This window comes from Cryptomeria japonica, chromosome 4, assembly GCF_030272615.1.
Source record: "Cryptomeria japonica chromosome 4, Sugi_1.0, whole genome shotgun sequence".
Lineage (NCBI taxonomy): Eukaryota > Viridiplantae > Streptophyta > Pinopsida > Cupressales > Cupressaceae > Cryptomeria > Cryptomeria japonica.
In genome coordinates this window covers 323,558,749-323,581,101 of record NC_081408.1, presented here as the reverse complement: position 1 = coordinate 323,581,101, position 22,353 = coordinate 323,558,749, and the positions used below count along the sequence as shown (strand labels likewise).

Sequence of the window (22,353 nt, the reverse complement as noted above, 5' to 3'; positions counted from 1 at the left end):
ACTTGTTCCTTCAATGGAGAGCTCCTAGTAAAAATCAAGTCATCAAAAGATTTTGGTCTTATATCCTTCCTCATCTTGTTTGGGGCATATGGAAATTATGGAACAATTTTTTTTTTAGAGACTTTGCCTTATTTGTTGAGATTGTCTTCCATAAAATCCACAGAGTTGCGAAAGAAAATTTCAATTGTCTTAATAGCTCCCAGCTGAGAAAAGAGGTTCAAAGATGCACTGATTATGATTATAAGGTTGCAAATGCTTGGAAAATTCAATTGGACATTGCTAGAGTTTTTAAGCCAATAAGAAAAACCCATGATGGAACTTGTTGGCATGTGCCTCCTTCAGGTTGGGTAAAAATTAACTTTGATGGGGTGACGAAGGGTAATCCAGGTCCAGCTGGGTGTGGGGAGTGATCAAGGATAGTAATGGCACTTGTATTTCAACAATGGCACTCCCCTTGGGCTGCCAGACAAACCATATTGTTGAAGCCATTGGAGCCTACTGAGTCCTTTTGATTGCTAAACTAATAAATTGTACAAGGGTGTGGATTGAAGGGGACTCCAAAAACATAATTAAGTGTCTCAAGAAAGAAGTGAATCCTTCATGGAACATTGCGAATAAGATTAGCTTATCTCATAAAATCATTGTCTCTTTTGATAAGTGTCAAATTTCCCATATATTTAGGGAAAGTAATAAAGTGGCAGACTATTTTGCCAACCTTGGAGTTAAAGCCTATGATAAAATAATTTGGCCAAAAGGGGACCAATTGGATTGTGAAGCGAAGGGGCTATTAAGGCTGGACAACCTAACCAGTCTAGAAGTTAATTTGCCATGATTTATTCTGCAATGAGAATTAGTGGTGTGTGTTGTGCAAGAGACACATCACAGATTTTCTGCATTTATTTCTATTCCAGAGTCTTCCCCTCGCACGTTTTTTGGGCGCGATTGGAGTTATTTGTGTTCATTCTCAATTTGGGGCTGTTTCCCGTTAAAAAAACTCCAGAGCTTCGACTAAACTGCTGGACTAGTGCTGGTGTTTTGTTGTCCCTGTGCTGGTTATGGTTTTGCTGGTCTTTTTGTTGTCTAGTTTTATTTGCTCGTTTCTGGTTGTTGTTATTTTGGTATGTTTAGCATATGCCCCTTCGTTGTATTGAGGCTTAATGATTTTCTACGGGGCTGTTTGGATTTTGTGGTCTTTTTGGCTTAATGCCTTGTTAAGTCTGGACTACTCAGTGCTTTATTGTTAAAGGGTTTTGGGTCCCTTCAAAACTTGTTTTTGCCTTAATAAAAAACAATTAAAACATATTCATGATGGTTATAAATGAAAATATAAGTGGACCTCTTAAATCATTTAATACCTAGCATGTTATGGATTCCATCGAATGTAAATAAAGAAAGCGATTGCCTGTCGTTTGTAAGGAATTTTACATCGTCGTTCTCTCAAATTAGATCGTTTTCTCTCATAAGGAATACCTTCGGTATAACAAATATTCGCACAGATAAAGTGATAACACATAAATTCCCCCATAAGACCTTGAGAGTAGACTAAGAGAGAAGAAACCACACACTAATCATCCACTAAATAATAAATAAAAACTCCCCATCTTCTCCAATAACCCAAAGAAATACAATGATTATGCAATAACCACAGCATATATAGAGCATACACAACAATAGGGGTCATAATTCATCTTTCTTAGATCGGAAACCGGAAAACATCATTGGTTATATTTAATGAGGCCAAATGGACTCTGCACTAACTAAAAATGAAGACCACTCTTTTGCAAACAACGTGTCCATTATCTCATCTGACCTCTTCACAATACCATGCTCATTATTTCTCTCTCTTCTCCTCTGGACAACAAGGTTTAAAATGCAGCGTTTTTAAAAAATCAGAGCAACGGCATTTGAAGTTGGCTGTCAATCACGAAAGAATTTCCACTGGACGAAATTATCATGATAAAAGTGATGGTATTAGAAAGCTTCATACTCGCAGGGAAGGGCTGCTGTCACTATCACTCTGCCTGCCGCTGTCGCTTTCAGCTTCGGTTTCCATCAGTTTGCCTCAACTGGCCAAGGGTTATTTCTCATTCCTCCTCTCTGTTGTCTATGCAAATTGGTAATTTCTAATATGTGAAATTTAGTTTTCTAGTACACATTAGCTGTTTTTTTCTCAGGAAATGATTTTGTTTTTCAGTTCTTTTTGGGTTTTAACATAAGCTGTTTACTTCACAATTGGGGATAACTTAGGAGAAAAGAAGCTATTCCTGTTCTTCATATTCCGAGATAAGTACAACAGTAATGTGACTGGTAAAGAAGGGTAGATTTCACTGTCTTTATAATGCATTTTTAGATTTCACTGTCTGTTACGTTTCTCGTTTCTCGTTTCTAGATAAATAAGGAATACTGTTATAACTACATGAAATTGGTATTTTGGACGTTAAGACCAAAGGCTTCGGAAAATTTCTCCAGTTAATTTGAATTTTTTTCTTGCAGACATCCAAGTTTAATGTAGAATGTCTTAAATATTGTTCTCTTGGGCAAACTTTGAGGTATTTTGGTGGGGATCAAATTTATGTCAATGCAGAAATCTAAGCCAAACCCGCACTATCAGTCCTGAAGTCCCCTGGCATGGAGACACCTGAAGGTAGGGATGAAACATATGGAAATGCACATACCTTATGGCAGTACTCGGACGTGAAACTAAGCCTAACACACAACATCAGCCCTGAAGTCCCATGCTATGGAGACACCTGAAGGTAGGGATGAAACATATGTAAATGAATAGACCTTATCTCACCTCTCCGACATGGCATCTATGCCACATTTCTATCTTAGTTCCCTGCAGTGTGAGTATTTCAGTTAATGAAACTAAAAAGGGGGAAATGCAGGATGAATGCTATACTTTACTATATAAAACAGTGATGAAGGGAATAAGAAATGCTATTATTTGCATCTTCTCGTTATCTTCTCATAGCTAATTTGGACATGTTTATTTGAGCGCGTGTTGAGTCTTACAATGGTAATTGTTTCACATAGAGAATGGGGAAGAGAGGGTAGAAGAAATGAGAGATGGGAAGAGAGGGAGGATAATAGTTTTAAGTCTAATAAACTATAGAGTTATCATTTAATATTAAAATAATTATAAAGGATCCTTTTGATCCTACATAAAATAAACTATAAATAATTAAATAAAATAACTTTCAGTGTTTGATATAGGCATGTCAAAATCATTTACGCAAAAATTTATAATAGATGACTTCAGAAGAACTGTTTTAAATTTGTTTATCTGTGCTTCAAGCCTGAAACATAAAGATCTGCAAAAATTGTATTATGCGAATTGAATTCCAAAAGACAAAGAAAACATGGAGCAAGATCATTAGAACAAAGACCTAAGAGTCTTCATTATTTTCATTACATTTTATATCCGAATATGTGCATGTTTGGATGTGTGTCACCGAACAACCTGGCCTCTATCATATACATATACGGTTGAGGTTGAGGTAAACAAGAACCTATTGTACGGTTGAGGTTGAGGTAAACAAGAACCTATTGTTTCCCAACTTATAGTTAGTTACATTTAGCATTTCTGTTTTCATTGCTTGGTAACTATTGACTGCACTATAATTGTCGAGTGCTATCAACTCCCAACAAACCCAAAGCAACTAAGGGTTGCTTACAACTCAATGGATTTTCTTACTCTGATTGAACAGCCTATTGAATTATGATGCACTACATTTATCTATTAACCTACGAATGTATCTTCTTCGTATGGTGGCGGTACTGTATGTATAGCAGTAGATTTCTGGGAATTGGAATACTAGAGTTGTGTATGGCAAATTAATTCTACTTTTGCAAAAAGGAATGCATTGCTGAAACAGGAAATCTATCTTATATACTCTTCAACTAATCAAAGGCTACACAATAATTACTACAGGTTTACAGTGGATGTTGCAAATTAACTGAAATTGATTGTAATGAATTAATAACAAACAAATCTAACTACGATTGCAAGAATTTATGCTAAAAGGATAACGGTTCAGTTGCAGTCCATCTCAACCCTTGGTTGGATCAACTACACCCTTTTCTTTTCTATTATGGAACTATTAATCACATCAGCACATTATATGACTCATAACATCGAAGAAATGAAAGAAACGGGTATGGTAGAAAACTTTAGCTTCAAATTATCTGCACAAATCTAATATATACATCTAGAATATCTTCTGTGTCCCTAGATAGACTGGATTACTCAATATATAATATATATGCATCTACCACTACATACATTTATTGATTCCTAGGACAAATGCTACACTTGTACAATCACTTCCATCATATAAGGGAAGGACTCTTATTTTTAGAAAGATAAATGAAGCTAGAAAACTAAGTTCACTCTTTTTTTTGGAAAGATAAATGAAGCTAGAAACCTAAGTTCAAAGTGACTAAAGATGAACACTCCTACTAGGGCTTTCCAATCTGTGCTTGGAAAGAGCAAGTTATTCGAGGAATATGGAGATGAATAATTAGATCAATTTAAGTCTTCCACAATCCTTGCTAGAGAATAGGTGCTATGATACATGTTGAACCACCTTCCTTGACGTTAAGGAGATCCTTCCTTATTTGCCAAGAGGAGATCATTTATTGTTGTTTATTTGTAGGGAACCATGGTCTTTGGCTGCAGGTGACTCTGTCTTTCTCTTTAGATGATTAGTCCTTTGGCTGTAAGTAATTGTTCCTTCGGTCATAGGTATGATAATCTCAATTACTGCAGGCGTTAATGATTAGTTTCAGATTGAGAATAGATTCACAAATTAATTTTCCAAATTTCACCAAAAACACCAAAACTAGTCAGCTAGTACATCAAATTGATTGAAAATTTATAGAACACTTATGGAATGAATTTTCTGATATCCAACAGAAAATAATCAAGTCTAAAATCATATTTACAAGAGCAGCAATTGATATGTCTTCACACGCCAAAATACAGCAAAACCCAGAAAACTAAGACAAACTGAAGCCAACCGATTTACTCCAAACACCACAAACTGAAATTGTTCAATTTCCAAAATGAAATTACATCTTGTATGATCTAATACAAACATAAATCAGACCCACAATCTGATTTACTACAGCAGCAAATGGTTTTACCTTTTCTCTCCAAAAATCACAACAAACCCACTACTACAACACGTTGGAAACCACTCAGCTCACTCTGAAAACCACAAAACTGAAATGAAATAGTTTCCAAATGGAAATTCTGTCATAAAACCTTATTACAAACATAATAACATCATCTTACTGCTGTGCTGCACTTCTGAAGACAAACTATGGCCAACACACCAAAATAAACTGGAAAACATACAATGAAATCATACCAAACTGACCTGCACGTTATAACTGGCAAATTGCTAAACTACCAATTCTTCTTTAGCACAAATGCAAGCTCTGAATGAGATTATCCTTGCGATCAAAGAGTTTTTGTCCTCTTATGATGCCTATGGGTTTTCGCCCACAAGCCTCCTACTCCAACGGGGTTTTGTTGGTTGATGAAGTTCCCTGCAAATCTGCAAGTATAAGAGAAAAATGTATATAAGCAATGCTCATCAAATGACCATTTTCCCATTTAAATAGGCAAAATACCTCAAGAGGGCATTCAAGACTCTTCATTTCCAAAGGAAGACAAAAAACCCTTGATAACCAATTAGCTTCTGGTGGTTACAAGGATAATTTATTCACCGGATTTCTACCCAAAGATTGCCTAAAAACTCCAAGAAAACCCAATACCCAAGATACCAAATTCGATATTCATTTTAATATTTAATTCAAGATTTTTTATTTTTTAGTTTTCAGAATTGGGTAGCTCCTCTATAAACTGCAGTGCACCTTGTTGAAAGATACCTAGCCAAATTTGAACTAAATTTTTTGCAAAATGTCAAAATATTGAACTCGGATCTAAAAGAGTTCTCTGGCAGCCAATACAAAATCATAAAATGCTTCAACATACAACTCAGAAACACAACCTTAATGAAACCATCAGTCTGTGTATATTATGTCCAGAACACCAGTACATGCAGGAAACTAAATCAGGGAATAATAATACCAAATCATATTTCCCAGATCTCCACTCTAAAACATACATTAACAATTATAAGCATTATGATTACTCTGATTCCCTTCCAGGGTCTGTAAGACAAAGTTGAAAGATACCCCTATTGGCTTGCGGACTCTATTTATTACTCTGACTGACAATACATGTGCATGCCGAAATCTGAGATATGGCTGCCCTCTTTTTCTGCTCTAAATAGCTTTCTCCAGATGATGGTCACTGTAGCAGTGATTCTTATCGTTTAATTTACTACCTTTGCCTGTCGAAGACAAAGCAAAGGAATTTATTGCTTGGCCAAATGTGAAGTTATTCCTCCAAGCAGTCTGCTTATCACAGGTTCCTTGACTGTGGCAAACTGATTTTCTGTCTCTAAATGATCAGCTGATGGTTCTCCTTTACACTTGCGAATTAACGGGATTAGAATGTTGTAAAATATAATTGCTCAGATCAAACAATGCTAGGTATAGGGGTTTCGTCCTAACCTGTGAATTTGGTTCTGGTTTGCCGTCCAGAGCCAGCGTGCACAAGGCAATTCAATTTGTTTTCCAAGCATGCCAAAAAAGAGACATAGCGCTCCCTTAAATAGGAGGTTGTGCCATGTTACATACGACTGCTTCTAGGTTGGCCCAGACATAGTCGGCACAAAAAACACAAAATAAAAATTATTTCATTTAACTAAACTAAAACAAACAAGTCGGCTAATCCGATATAGGAATTTTAGCATAATTTCATTTATACTAAAATTCCAATTTATTAAATATATCGAAATGGCACAAGTAAAGGGTGTTAAAGAAACACTGCTTGGGCCCAAAGCCCCTCTTCATTTCAGGCACATGACAGTCCTCCCATCCTCTAATTACTTGGCCTCAAGCAATTGCAGGTTAGGATGCTCAAAAATCTCTATTCCTTCACATGTCACATCCTCTGGTGGCAGCCCCTTCCACTTCACCAAATATTTGGGAATTACTTTGTTCCTTAAAACTTTTTTCTCTCACATTTAACACTGTTTCTGGTTCAAGAATTAGCTTGCCCTTGTAATCAATAGGAGTTAGCTCCACCGAGGGTGTAATTTGCTGGCCAAGAGCCTTCTTGAGACATGAAACATGAAAGGTGTTATGAATTCTGCTGTTAGGAGGCAGCTGTCCCACCTTATCATCGGATAATGTCCATAAAAACATGGCTTTAACTTCTCTGCCCCATTGCTTTTGATTGAAGATTGTCGGTAAGGCTGCAATCGTAGAAACACCAAGTCACCTGCCTCAAACGTCTGTTCGGTGCAATGCCTATCAGCATACATTTTTTGTTGATTTTGTGCTTGTTGCAAGTTCTCCTTGAGGGCTTACATAATATCTTTGCTTTTCTGCACTATATCTTTAGCACTAGGAACTCTACTATCAGCCAAGATCAGGTTCACGAATGAAATAGCATCATAGCCATAGAGTGCTCTGAAAGGAGACATCCCAATCGACATGTGATGGGTTGTGTTGTAGCAATACTCACCCAAATGCATCCATTTTATCCGTGTTGTTTTCTAGCCTGTTACGTAGTTATTGAAATAGTCCTCAATCCACTGGTTCACTATCTCCGTTTGTCCATCCATTTGTGGATGATAACTAGTACTGGGTGTTTATTCTATCCATGTTAAGCAGAATAAATCTTGCCAAAACATACTAAGAAACCTGCTGTCTCTGTCACTCACAATTGTTTTTGGCAATCCATGAAGTTTAAAAATCTTCTTAAAGAACAAATCTGCCACTTGAGGCTCTTTTAAGTCTGATGATATGGCATGAAAGTGAGCATACTTTATGAGTCTGTCAATTACTACATACAAACAATCTTTACCTTGAACCTTTGGTAATCCGGTGATGAAATCCATAGATATACTCTCCCATTTCTGATTTGGAATGGGCAAAGGTTGTAATGGTCCTGCTGGGAACACATGCTCTGCCTTTTTCTGTTGACATTCCCTGCATTCTCTTACATGCTGCATTACATCTTTTTTAAGCCCTTTCCAAGAAAATTGTGCCCTCTCTTGTTTATATGTCTTATAGAAACCTGGATGGCCAGCAAGTGGGGTGTCATGACAAGCTTTTAAAATCTTTTCTTTCATTTTCAATTCAGGTGTGATGTATACCTGTCCCTTGTAAAGAATAAGCTCATTTGCTGTTTTAAACTTGCCATCTTGCACCTTGCCCTCCAAAATATCATTAGCAAATGAATTCTTGGCATACTCAACTATGATTAATGATCTCCAATCAGCAGATAAATCAGAAATGGAATGCAAATGAGGTTTCCTAGACAATGCATCAGCCACTACATTGTTATTCCCTTTCACATACTTAGTGTCAACGTCATAGGCCTGAATTTTGCTCACCCATTTTTGTTGCATATCATTTAAATCCCTTTGGTTAAGAAAGTACTTCTTACTATTATGATCAGTCTTAACTAAAAACTTGTTACAAACCAAATATTGTTTGAACTTAGTCAAAGCATGCATCATGGACAGCATTTCTTTGTTATAAATTGAGAGCTTATGCTCAGTCTCCTATAGCTTCCTACCCTCGAAAGCTATGGGGTGTTTATTTTGCATCAAGACAGCCCCTACCCCTTCATCGGATGCATCACATTCCAAAACAAAAGGTAATGAAAAATCTGGAATTGCTAAGACAGGACACGAACTCATTACCTCCTTGAGCTTATTGAAGGCTTGTTGAGCTGATGGAGTCCATACAAATGCACCCTTCTTAGTTAGATTTGTTAAGGGTGCAGCAAGTTGTGAAAATTATTCCACAAACCTCCTGTAGTAGCTGTATAACCCAACAAATCCTCGTAACTGTGCTAGATTGCTTGGTCTTGGCCGCTCTTGGACAGCCTTGATCTTCTCCTCATCTACACTTACTCCACGTTTACTAATTTTGAAGCCCAAGTATAATATTTTTTGCAACCCAAATTCATATTTGGATGCTTTAGCATAAACGGACTGCTGTTCTAAGATATTCAACACCTCATCCAAGTGTTTTACATGCTCTTCCCAAGTTTTGCTGTAAGCTAAGATGTCATCGAAAAAGAGCAACACAAACTTTCTCAATTGAAGAACAAATACCTGATTCATACATGATTGGAAAGTTGCTGGAGCATTTGTTAATCCAAAGGGCATCACCAAGAATTCATAGTGCCCATAATGACACCGAAATGCTGTCTTATGTACATCCTCATTCTGGACCTTGATTTGATGGTATCTTGAATGCAAATGAATCTTGGAAAAATACTTAGCTCCATGTAGCTCATCAATCAATTCATCAATTCGTGGTATTGGGTAATGGTTCTTAATGGTCCTCTTATTAAGAGCTCGGTAGTCTATACACATCCTCATAGTTCCATCTTTCTTCTTAACTAGCGCTATGGAAAATGCAAAGGGGCTGGAACTAGGCCTTATATGCCCCATATCCAACAATTCTTTGATTGCCTTCTCAATCTCTTCCGTATAAACCTTCAGATGGCGATAGGGAGTGATCATTACTGGTTTTGTTCTCTCTTCAAGTTTGATAATGTGTTGGAACCCCTTCTAAAGGCAGATGTGGAGGTATGTCTTTGAACAGCTTGTTATGTTTGTCTAAGATGGATTGAATCTGCACATTATTGGTACCATCTTTCTTAGCAGCATTTGTATTAGTGATGAGACATTCTGCTGCCCATGCAACTTGATTCTTACAGAAAACTCTTTCCATCCTCTTGGTTGATATTTCCATTGTTCCTTTGCTGGTCAATCCAAGTAGCACTACCCTTTTTCCATTGTGTTGGAAAGAGATTTCCATCTTTTGGTGGCTGGTCTCATACTTGTCAATTGTATACAGCCATTGAAATCCCAAGACTATCTCCATATCCATGTCAATAACATAGAAGTCATCCTTCAATTTATATTCCCCCATAGCCAACTCCATTTGGGGTATCTTTGAGTGCAAGAAAGAGTAGTTCCACTAGCTACTTTTGCTTGAAACTTTCAATTGGGACTGTGTTCAGGCCAAGTCTTCTTACCACTTCTTCATTAACATAATTATAGGTGGCTCTACTGTCAATAAGGATGATTACTCGCTGCCCCTTCAACACCCGCTTTATGTGGAATGCACTATAACGTGGTTCTCTTGTGAGTGCAGCAAGTGTGCCTCCCTCAAGTGCCTCAACTTTTTTTGTTTCATTTTCAGAATCAGTCTTGTTGATGTGTGTTTTGTGACACCTTGAACATAGAATAAAGTATCGAATACTCTATCATCTCTTGAACAAAATCTTCCCAAATGCCAAGCTAAGTGATCAATTGAGATGATTCCAAGGTTTATATTGTCAGGTCTTGACTTGTGGATAGACTCAATGGTTGATGTGATTGTTGGTAATCCAAGGGGACTTACGTAATTGTTCTAGAGATGATCACTTTAAAACTAGGAAAATGCCCTATGAGTCTGATTTCAAAGATTATGTTGTTCTGATGATTTGTGATGAAGTTCTTTGCTTACTACTATTAATGACCTATACAAAAAGTGAAGGAATAGGGCTTGAGAGATCCTAATCTAATCCTAGAATGCAAGAGACAATGAATGACTTAGTGAAACTCAACCATGCTTTGTTTCGCCATGCAATAAGTAACTAGGCAAAGCTGGTGCAATCTTCTAAGGTAAGCAAATGATATTCAAATCACTACTAACAATCATCAAGACCACCAACAATATGCATATCAATGAGTGCAACAATTGAAGTTAAGCTTGTTTTAAAGGTTTAGACTAACCATGCACTACAACTTATAATCAGCAAATTGTAAATGGTATGGGCTTATGAGTTTCACAATGAATCATCCACAATAACTTCCATTTAGCTAAAGTAACTTAAGCAAACTTGAATTAACTCGAGAATATAGAAAACCATGCAAATGCTCCAAGATTGTATATAAAATCACCAAGCTTCAATGTCTTATATCAATTTGGGCAGTATTATAGCAACACTTCTCCAAAGTCTCTTATGAGGTACAAATGAAATGAGCTAGCTTATATAGAGCAGGGCCCAGATTAACCTAGAATCGATGGCCGAGATCATCCCAAAATTAGGGTTTACAAAAAATCATTAAATGCTATGCAATGAAAATGGAATATTCTCCTCATCACAAATTACAAGGAGCAAGAGCCAATGAGAAAATTAGATGACACATCTAACAAACTACTCTTTAGAATTTGATTCCCCCTATCTCTTTTCCTAATACCATATTCACTGAATCTAGTCATGATCAATTCAAGCTCTTCCATGGCAACACTTGGCAAGGCATCAAGTTGCAACTTGATCACATCCAACTCTTTGGTGTATGCCTCGAAAATCTTCTCCCACTTTGCTTGTTGTCTCTAGAGATGATTCATGAAAATCATGAAGGAAAGGATTTCATTCAATTGGTTTTCTTTGACAGATTCTAACCCTTGAAAATAAGTGACCTTCACCTTTTCCTTTCAATTCTTCTAAATTCAAACCATCATCCTCACTTCTTGGCCTAATAGTTCCTCCAAGGATGTAAGGATCTTTGATTATATCTTCTTGATGGATCCTTCTATCTTCTCACAATCACTTTGCATTCTATCAAGTGTAGCTTTAGGCATCATCAAGGAACTATACCAACGGTTGAAATCATAGATGTTTCCTTCTTCAATTACATTTTCTTGTATTCTCGTTTGCATAGGAATTGTTGGCAATTTGGAGGAATTGATTATGTGTTGCATTGATGTCAACACTAGCTGTTTTGCTGTCTACCGGGTTCCGGTAGAGTGGTTTGGACTTTGATGATGATCAGGAGATTTATCTCCGGTATATTCCGATTGGTGGAATTGGTTTGGTTTGGTTATTCATGTGGTTCAGATGCTTGTCACATTCAGTTGGTTCGGGATATGGTGATCCGGAAGCTATCATATGTTCTAGTAAGCCTTTTGGTTACCGGTAAGGGTTTTACTAGCAGAGCTTTATTGAAGATCTTTTGATGAATTCGATAAGTGGTGTTGGTGCGTCTGCTAGAAGGTTCTCTGGATGCTGATGGTTATCGTGTTCGTGTTCCAGTTGATCGGTGGTGTTTGCATTTTGCACCGGACCTATTCTATCTTATTCTGCTAGGTTATGGACCGGTTTATGTAACATGTTGGCGGATGGTCCTGATGCGTTACCGGTTGGATTTATTGTTTGGTTAATGTTGTTTTGGTCTTAGGCCGACTTGGTTTATCATTGGTTTGCGGGTTTATGTAATGGATTCATTGTATCATCTTTTAGGTGGCCGACCTAATTGTTTAGGTCCCGAGTTGGTATAAATATGATGTAACATCTCTTTGTAGATCGTGGTATGGGATTAAGGATTATCTGTGTGCGAATAAAGATGTAATCATATGCAGAAGGTTTGGTCGATCATAGGTGATCGAATTGGGTTTGTGTAAGAGGTTTAAGACCTCCGGTATTGAGCTTAATCGAAACTATACTCAAGCATAGGAGATGCTATTCTTACAGTTCAATCTTTATTCCGGATTGTAGTCCGATGTTTTTTGTAGTTAGTGAGACTCCTTTTGTGATGAGCAGTGCGCTCTAGGCTGTTGGCCTTCTTGCATGTGCAGGCCCCTTATTGTAATACTTATTCATCTGATCAGTGGATAGATATCGTGGGTCTCCAATCCCACCATGGTTTTTCCTCATTGAGGTTTTCCACATATAAATCTATGGTGTTATGGTGTTCATATTTGTGGTTGCATTGTTACTTATTGTTATCTGCTTTTATGTTTACCGGTTGCTGAGTTGTTGTGTTAATAAGGTTAAATTTAATCAATCCGACAGAACACTGATTCACCCCCCCCTCTTAGTGTTCTTGGATCCCAACAAGAATCCCCTTTAATACCTTGAGGCGAGGAATTGTCTTATCTTGTGCCATTGGAAAATCCTCCCACTCGTTTTCCACACTTTGGATTCTTCCTTTAAACAATACCATCTCATCATATAATTGAACAAATCTATGCAAAAACTCTTTTGCTTGCCTAGAAATATTTTTAATCCACTTCCTTACTTCTTGATTTGTGCTTCTCGTGGCTTCGAAATTTTCAAATGATTCTCGCGGAATGGAAATAGGTGGGACAAATGTATCATCTTCCTGCCTGTTGTGACCATTTCACACATCGCCCCATTTAGAATGGGGACCCCCTCTTTTTGCTCGTTTTTTTGCTCGCCTTTCGCTTTGCTTTTTAGGGTTTTGGTAGTTTGTCAGTTGTCTGGATTAGGGTCAAGCCTTAGGGTTTCCGTTTTGATCTTTTCAGGCCAAAGTCCAGTCAGTCTTGAGAGCTTTTTAAGCTTCCTTTTGTAGGATGCAATTTTGAATGAAATGAATTCGCCAGAATGGTCTATTTTCAATTGGAATTTTGAATGCAGAATCTTAATTTGTCTAAGTGTTGATGATGAAAATGTGAATTTTATTCAATTGAGTAATTTTGACCAAATTTTGAGTTTTTTGATATTTGATCCTGGGCATGGGGAATGATTTGTTTTTGCCTTGTGAAGTGATTAAATTGGTGAAATCATGATATTTTGGCCTGTAGGAGCAAAATCGCTCTTGTCCCTCAGTGAAGGACCGGAGCTCGTTTTCAAAAATCTTACTATCTCTGCAGGATCAAGATGATTTTTCGAATGGAAGTAGTAAAGAAAGGCGTGATCTTTCCGTTGAATATAAATTGAAGAATTTCACGAACACAGAAATGCCTCAGGAAGCAAAATCGCTCCTGTCCCTCAGTGAAGGACCGGAGCTTAAAATCAGATATTGCTTTGTCCTTGCAAGATTTGAACGACTTGACGATTTGAAGAGATCAAAGGAGATGCATTTTATCAATTGAATATAATTTGAAGGCACAAACATGAAGAAAGTGGACCAAATTGCAAAAATTGCTCCTGTCCCTCAGTCAGGGACCAGGGCGAAATCCATTGTAGCTCCTGTCCCTCTCCTAGGGACCAGAGCGAAATTCTTCATAAGGCATGTTTTAAACAAAGATCAAGCAAGTTTTAAGTTTGATGGCAAGAAAAGAGGTGAATTGAACCCGTTGAAGACAAATTGAAGATTACAAAACATCTACAAGGGACCCAAATGCCTAAGTTCGCTCCTGTCCCTCAGTCAGGGACCAGAGCGATTTTTACCTTAGACAGATTTCTTGCCAAGTAAGAGCAAATTCCAAGGCATGGATGAGTGAAACGGAGCACTACAAGACCATTGAAGATAATTTTTGAAGTTAGCAAAGTGAGATGAAGCCTACAAGAGCAAGATCGCTCCTGTCCCTCAGTCAGGGACCAGGGCGATATGATGGTTATATTGCCTTTCCTCCAAGTTCAAGACACTCCAAGACGAAGTTCAAGGTGGTGAGGACGTTTTAAGGCATCTCAATGAAGAACGAAGTATCCAAAGTCGCCAATGTTGAAGGAATTACACCAAGACACCCAGTTCGCTCCTGTCCCTCAGGCAGGGATCAGAGCGAAATTTTCATAAAGGCCTAGATTTTGAAAGTTTAACAAGTATTAAGCGACCAAGAAGGATCAAAGGACTTCATTTTACACGATGAAAGTAATGGCAAGTTGTTAAAAGCAAGCATGAGCCCAGGACATTGAAGTTCGCTCCTGTCCCTCAGTCAGGGACCAGAGCGATATTTACCATATTGACCAAATCCTTCCAAAATCACGTTAAGTCAAGATCATGCGAGGTGGTAAAAGGTCTAAGATGTCTTAAGAGGATGATATACAAAGGTTTCAAACGTTGAAAGATTATCAATTGAGCCAAGGAAACTATATCGCTCCTGTCCCTCAGTCAGGGACCAGGGCGATTTTCACAGGATCCTTCATTTTCCTTCAAAATCAAGGACATCATTTAGGAAGCAATGAACGAAGAACAAAGGTTGAAAGATGGCGAGTTTTGACTAGAACATGGAGATCGCTCCTGTCCCTCACCAAGGGACCAGGGCGATAATCCTCCAAACATCTATATGCCTTGTGGAAGTCAAGTGAAACAAGCGTGGAATGAAGAAACTATGTCATTGCTTGCCATATAAAGAGTATTGGTGATTAAAGAAGCGAGATCAAGGAGAGAAACACCAGGATCGCTCCTGTCCCTCACCAAGGGACCAGGGTGATATTTGCTAAAACACTTGTTATCCTTCGAAGATCATGTCAAAACAAAGTTGCAAAGGGTTTAAAACGTTGTGTGAAAGGTAATGAACGAGGAGTTAAAATCAAGAACGAAGAATTTCAAGAAAAAACATAGGGATCGCTCCTGTCCCTCTCCAAGGGACCAGGGCGATATCACATCTAAAGGGCACTCATTTGCAAAGTCAAGTCACCCAAGTTTGAAATTCATAGCAAAAACGCCAGTTTTAACGTAAGGATGGAGACTTTGAACGTCAAAAAGCAAGAATCAAGACCAAGTTGATAGATTGCTCCTGTCCCTCAGTCAGGGACCAGGGCAATGAGGTTTGTATTTTTTCATCTTCAAATTTTGGCGCCAAAGCAAACATTTTTTTTGAATTTATTTTAAATGCTAAATTCGATAAATTTAAAAATTCAATTAAAATAGCATTTAAAATTAGCGCAAGATATTAATTAATTATTTTTGCCTTGTAAAAAAATCGAATTTGTTAATTAAAAGACAAAGGCATTTATTAATTAATTATTAATTAATAAAAAATCAAATGGAGCGCTTGGATTATAAGGTCAGCCTTATTATTTATTTAAAAATCGTTTTAATTACCTTATTTTATACAAGTCGGCCTCAAGGTAATTGTGGTATGAGCGCCTATAAAGGGAGGTGAAAGATTGCATTTTTTTTTACATCATCGTTTAATCATCTTTACATGCGATTGGAGGAAGACAAGGGAGAGGTGCGAATTGTATTCAAGGTGGTGCGAATTTCATTTCAAGCAAGGAGGTGCGAAGTATTATCCAAGGAGGTGCGAACTTGAAGTTTGAATTAAGGCGAACTTGCCAAAGACCACATCAAAAACATCTCCAAGGGTGGCGAAATTGATAAGAAAGACGTTCACTTGAAGATCACGTTGAAGGCTTCTAACGTTAATTTTTCCTAGGCGAATTCCTCTATTTTGCATTCTAGAGTTAGCTCTCTAGTGAGGTATGGCGATATGGTTTTATTGTTTTAATTTTGAGCGTTAATCGTCATAGCTTAAATTTTGAATTTTGAATTTTTGAATTCCACTAGCTCAATCGTTTTTTTTAGGAAATGATAACTCAAAGACTTATCATGATGTTTCCTAAAATTTACTCTCTAATTTATGATATATATTGCAAGATCTAGTACTTATTATGAAATGTTGTGTAGGTATGGCGACCCGAAAGGTGGGAGCATCCACCAGTCGTCCAGCTCTCATGAAGGAAGATCAAAGGACCGAAGAAGTGGAGACCAAGATCGTGTCTAAATGGAGCAACATTGGAGATACTAACTTGGGCAACTTCAGCACGAAGAAGTTTCGAGATGTCCCTTACATTGGCAAGCCATCACCTGTCGCCTGGAGGATAATTGAAAGTGGCATCATTAAGGCGACCGGCTTCCCTCCAGCAGTACAGTGTCATGAGTTGATGATCGAATGTGCTCGTCATTATGATCCTCAATCCAGAATGATCGTGTCCAAGGAAGGAAACACTTTGGCGTATCTTTCGGAGGAAGCTATAAGTGAGGCTTTCCATCTTCCAGAGCACAGAGATATGGTCTACAAGAGCATAGAAGGAGCCAGGTCAATGTACGAAGATGATCCAGATGCTTGCCTAAGCATCATCAACAAGAACTGGTTACTCAAGAGTCGTCCTCGCCTGAGTAAGGTACCGAACACACCACACAGGATTGATTTCCAGGAGGAGTACAGAGATTTGATTACAATGCTCAACCGAGTCACAGGTGCACCTCAAGCTTTTTACTTTGAAAAGTGGATGTTCTACTTCATCTAGGTGATAGTTCAGGGTAAAGGAACAATTCATTGGGCTAGAATGATTAGCCATTGCTTGGACGTACAGTTGAGGAGACTAAAAGCTACCAAGTCCTTCCACATGAGTTCATACGTCATATATGCTTTGATTAGGAGCTTTGAGTACGCAGGACTACCTCACAGAGGAGTGATTGGAAGAGGACCCGGCGAGGTCAGAGTTTGTGATTCCTATGTTCACTTGCATCATCCGCCAGGAAGCAACTACAAGCTAGTTAATGATACCTTCACGATGAACATCACAAGGACGTTGCAAGGTGGGATTCACAACAGATTATCTCAGGATGCACAGGAATTAATAAAGAGGTATGGTGCTTGGTTTATTCAATTTCCGAAGTTTACTTATATCAGAGTTCATGGATGTCCTTTACCTCCATACATGTTACCGAGATATCCGACAGACAGAATTGTGTTACTTGAAGTAACAAGACAGTTGGCAGCATATGCGAAGGCATTCAGACACAGACATGGGAATGGAGTTCCAGTACCAATCATTTTGGGCAATGCAGTTGAGGTATGTCCTAATGCTTTAGCTATGGATGACGCAGAGGAGGAGTTAGCCTTGTATTCTTTTTCATCCTTTGCTTTGAGAGAGAGCTTTGATCCACATGGATATTTAGAAGAGACAGTCGGTAGGAAGTTTAAGCATGAGTACCAAATTGAAGATTTTATGATGAATCTCTTAGATGATCTTGAAGTGAAACGAAAAATGCATTCTAGATTGCCTTTGGATTTCATCAGGAAATGCAGGATTTACAGAGTGGCCGACCAAGCTCAGGACAGTGGCAGACATATCCAGTCATCCTATGATCGAGAGAGTAAATCAGTAAGGTTAGATTGGAATGAGCCCGAGGTTGTGGATTTAGATGCTTTGATGGCTCCAGTCTTGGCTTGTACTCGCAGATGGGTTGACGTACAACATCAGAAGTTGAGAGAGCAAGGCATAACTATGACTTTCACTTTGGAAGAGAAACCAGTCGAAGGTGGAGCTAGTATAAGCGAGGGTAATCCTAATCCCAGAAATGCAAATGAAGGCAACCTTCGAAGTGCAAGTGAAGGCGATCTCCATCCAAGAGGCTCGAAGAGGAAAGAAAGACCTGGAAAGAGAGAATCTTCCAAGAAGAAACAAGAGGCCAATCGAGATCGTTCATCCGGTACTTCTTCTAGACCAGAGAAGAGGACACTTGAAGTGGAAGAATCCATGGAGTCGATGGTTCAGAATGATAAAGAAGGACAGGTACCTCAAGGGTCACCAAGTGGATCTCTCCAAGATTATGAATTACATGAAGACAAGAATAATGACGAAGTAACATCTCCTCACAGAGAAGAGGAAATAGTGCATAAGGAAATACAGGTCAAAGAGACAAGATCAACCATCCCAGATTGGTTGAAGGAAAGATTAACGAAGGTGATTGTGATCGAGGACGAAGACAATGTGATTGATTTAGAGAGCCTTGTTGGACATTCCCAGGAAGTGACAGAGAAGAGAAAGGCTACCAAGATGTCCAAGATGATTAGAGATGAGACTGGATCCAGAAAATTACAGATAGCTACACTGGCAGTAGACAAGTACGAAGGTGAGATCCTAGCAGAGGAATATGATGTAGAGACATTTGAGCTAGGTCCATCCACAGCTGAGCAGACACTAGATGATGCCACAGATTCCTTTGAGGCATTGAAGGACAAGCTTAGAGAAGAAATGGAGAAGAGTAGAAAGCTTGAGAGAGAGGTCGGTGCATGGAGGACATATTTCAGTCATCTCAATGAACCTTTGGGATGTCAGGATCCAGCTAGATCACCAGTGCAGGCACTTCCCCTTCAATCAATTAATGAGGCAGAAAGATTCAGGAATATGGTCCAGCGTACGAGTACTTGGATGGATAAATCTCATACAGTTGCCGTAGAATTTGTAACAAGGATGATGAAGACTATTCATCAAGCTATCCAGGTTCTTGAGATAATCCACAATTTGATGATAACAGTAGCCGCATTTGCTCATACTAAAGATGTTATCATTCCTGTCTTGAAAGTAATTAGACACACATCAAGGAAGGTCTTAGCGCAGGAAAAGATCATGGATGGAGGACCTCACAGTTTGCTTCAGTGGTCAACCTTACTTCATATGAAGAGTGTTTTCTTTGAGGACATCAGTACTAGATGTAGCCAAGTCGAAGAGGTGATCAATCCGATCCAGGACAGAGTATTTGAGGTACTACGTACCATTCTTGGCAGGAGGATCGAGGTCGAGACAGATGTGGATATGCAGGAATTAGAGGATAGAATCAAGGTCATCTTTTGTAAGGACACTAATATCACAGACGAGCAATATGATTAGATGTTTGCCACCATGCTCCTGATCGAAAGAACAAAGGAACTTGAATCTACTTGGGACGCAGCTCTTCTAGATGCATTCGATCAGGTCATCCACTTGGAAGAAAGTATGAAGAATCTTCCCGAGATTCCAATTGCTGAGATTGAAGGAATCGTATCAAGATTCATTGCATATGCTAAAAAGGAACATTGGAAAGGGAATAAGATTCTAGATGAGAGGTTGTTATAGATGACATGGCACCTTAATTGTCATTGGTTTATGTCTCCTAGGTTTTTGTGCCGAATTTAATATTTGGCTATGCATTTAATATTGTTCAGTAAAAAGGAGGCCATTTGTAACAAACCCTAATTAGGGTTTAGGTGTCATGATCTTAACCATTGATTTGCTTTCAATCTGGACCATTCATGGTAATTGAGGATGCAATTTATACCCTCATTTTCATTTCATTTTGGAATTAGAAAATAGAGATAGTTAAGAGATTAGAGAGAGAGTTTGATGTATTAAAGAGATTAGAGTTTAGAAGCAATTTATTTTTTGTAGCAAGATTGAGCTTGAGGAAAGGAATTCAAGCAATTGTTGTACATGATGACTTTGAAATCAATGAAATATTGAAGTTATGGTGTTTTGTTGCAACTTTCTTGGTTATCTTCATGGTTGTTCAATTCATTTGAATCATGCTCAATCAAAGTAGTGTGTTAATTTGAAGGACATAGTGTGAGACTTGATCTTTGGTAGGATTCGTAATCCAAACCACTAGCTTCTTGCTGATTGTAGGAACGCCTTGCGTGGTCGACTGGAGATATTTGAATCACTTAACCTTCAATCATTATTGTATCTTGGATATGTACCTTCGTGGTAGTGTCTTTGATCTTTGATGCGTTGAAAATCATTTGTTACCTTAGAAGATCGCATCAATTTCAATTGAGTTGTTATTTTATGGCGAAATTGAAGTTGGTAGAAACTTGCCAAGTCTTGTCCACATGAAGTCATTCTTAGGGTTAGATTAGATTAGACCTCTTGCAAACCCTATCCTTTTGTTATTTTTTGAAAAGCTTCTTTAGTTTAGTAAGACTTTCGGAGTGTAAGGCCCCTTAAGAACACAGCAAATCACATCATACCGCTGGAGCTTATCCACACGTAGAGACCCTACTAACCAGAACATTGGAGTCATCCTAACTGATCCTTCATGCGAATCTTCAGCAGTTAGAGACTTTATTCAAGAGAGGATAAGATGCCTTTAGGTATTTTATTCTGTGTATGATGGTGTGCAAAATACACGTCAACACTGCCTTACGGGTTTCAGCAACCGTTGTATGAACTCCTTCAATCTCATATTTTCCAATTCCAAATTATCTTTCTTCTGTTTCATTTTGTTGAGTCTCTTTTGGATTGAATCATTTAACTCTTGGAATTATTGTTCTTTCGTTGGTTCAAGATCAAGTGTTCTAACCTCATAGTCCAGCGGAGTGATCTCCTCTCCCGATTTATCAACCATGGGAATTGCCACTTGCAAAATACATGATCCTAGACTCTCTTGAGATATGGGAGAACTTTGTCTTCTTTTGCTCCTTAGCTTTGCCAATTCTTGCAAAGAAATCATCTATGTCCTCAATGGGTTGAACTTCCTCAACTATCTTTTTATTCATTCATTCTTTCAACCAATCAGGTGCTGCAGATAACTCCATTCCATTTTCTAGCTGGCTATCATCATTGATTTCTCTCAAGGCCAAAATGAGGACCTCATCTAGCTCTTCATTTGTGTTTGGGTTAGAATTTCCCAAATCTTCCCCTGCAACCATCTCTTCTACTTGTTGGTGTACATTTTATCATATACTGAACATTAGAATAAAATATCCAAGGATACTCTATCCTCTCCTGAACAAAATCACTACTTGTGCCAAGATTGCGAGAAAAACCACAAGGCGACTCCAAGGTCTACATGTGCAAACGGGCGACTTTATGTGGATAGCTTCCTTGGTAGTGTATGCTGAAATACAAGGGGGACTTATGCTCAAAAAGATCATTCACAAATTAAGACTTAGACAAATGTGGCAATGAATGTTCCTTTTTTTTTGTTTTTGAATTTTCAGATTTAACTTCCTCAAAAAAAGGATAAAAATGATAAGGGTTTAAAATTTCTAAGCTACTTCTAAGATATTCCTATGAACTCAAGAGACGACAAAGACCGGGTGAAACCGATAACAACACTTTGTTTCGCCACACTTGGACAACTACGCAAAGCGGGTGCAATCTTCTAGGGTTGTGCTTAAGATTTTCACACTTATGAATAATACCAACAATTGAACAATATTACTCAAAGTAGAAGTTAAGCATCCACATCAAAGCTCAGGCTAACTTTACACATTGAACGAAAATCATCCATCCAAAGAAAGTATGAGCAAAAGTTTCACTGATCTAAACTATCAATCCTTCATTCATCTAACAACTTCAAAGCAAATTACTTAAACAAATCTATTCTATTCTATCCTATTGTTGAAGAAAGATACACAACCATGCAACCACTTAATAACAACAAGATTTCAAGGCAAATACTTGCAAATGAACTTTTATTATTCAAGTAGCTCTAAGCAACAATTTCATAAATCTCTCCACAACAATGAAATGAGAGAATGAGAGTTTATATAGAGTTCTAAAAAATGAATGAATCGCTGAGATCAATCTAAGATCAACGGTCAAGATTAAAACAACACAACCCTAGATAGAGTTTCTAAAAATAAAACTAGAGACAAATGCATGCTGGACAAGTGGCGTAATTAGCCATCTCCTAAGAAGGTGCATCCTTATCCTCATGGGCAATAGTGTGTTCAATGAATCTGGACACAATTGAGTTGACCACTTCCATGGTGACATGTGGCAACATGCTGATCCCGTGT

The 22,353-nt window shown here is 38.1% G+C and overlaps 1 protein-coding gene across 3 annotated transcripts in view; it reads left to right on the top strand.

The window, feature by feature from the left end:
• The first annotated feature begins 1,694 nt into the window (after positions 1 to 1,694).
• LOC131041682 (psbP domain-containing protein 2, chloroplastic) overlaps positions 1,695 to 22,353 on the top strand; it is a 59,427-nt gene continuing 38,768 nt past the window's right edge. For 2 of the 3 annotated variants that reach the window (XM_057974846.2, XM_057974845.2), the window contains exon 1: positions 1,695 to 2,076. In XM_057974846.2, the coding sequence (XP_057830829.2) occupies positions 1,764 to 2,076 (313 nt within the window). In that variant the 5' untranslated portion in view covers positions 1,695 to 1,763. Of the gene's footprint in view, positions 2,117 to 22,353 lie in introns of all 3 variants that reach the window. The other variant, XM_057974847.2, reaches the window with a different exon arrangement.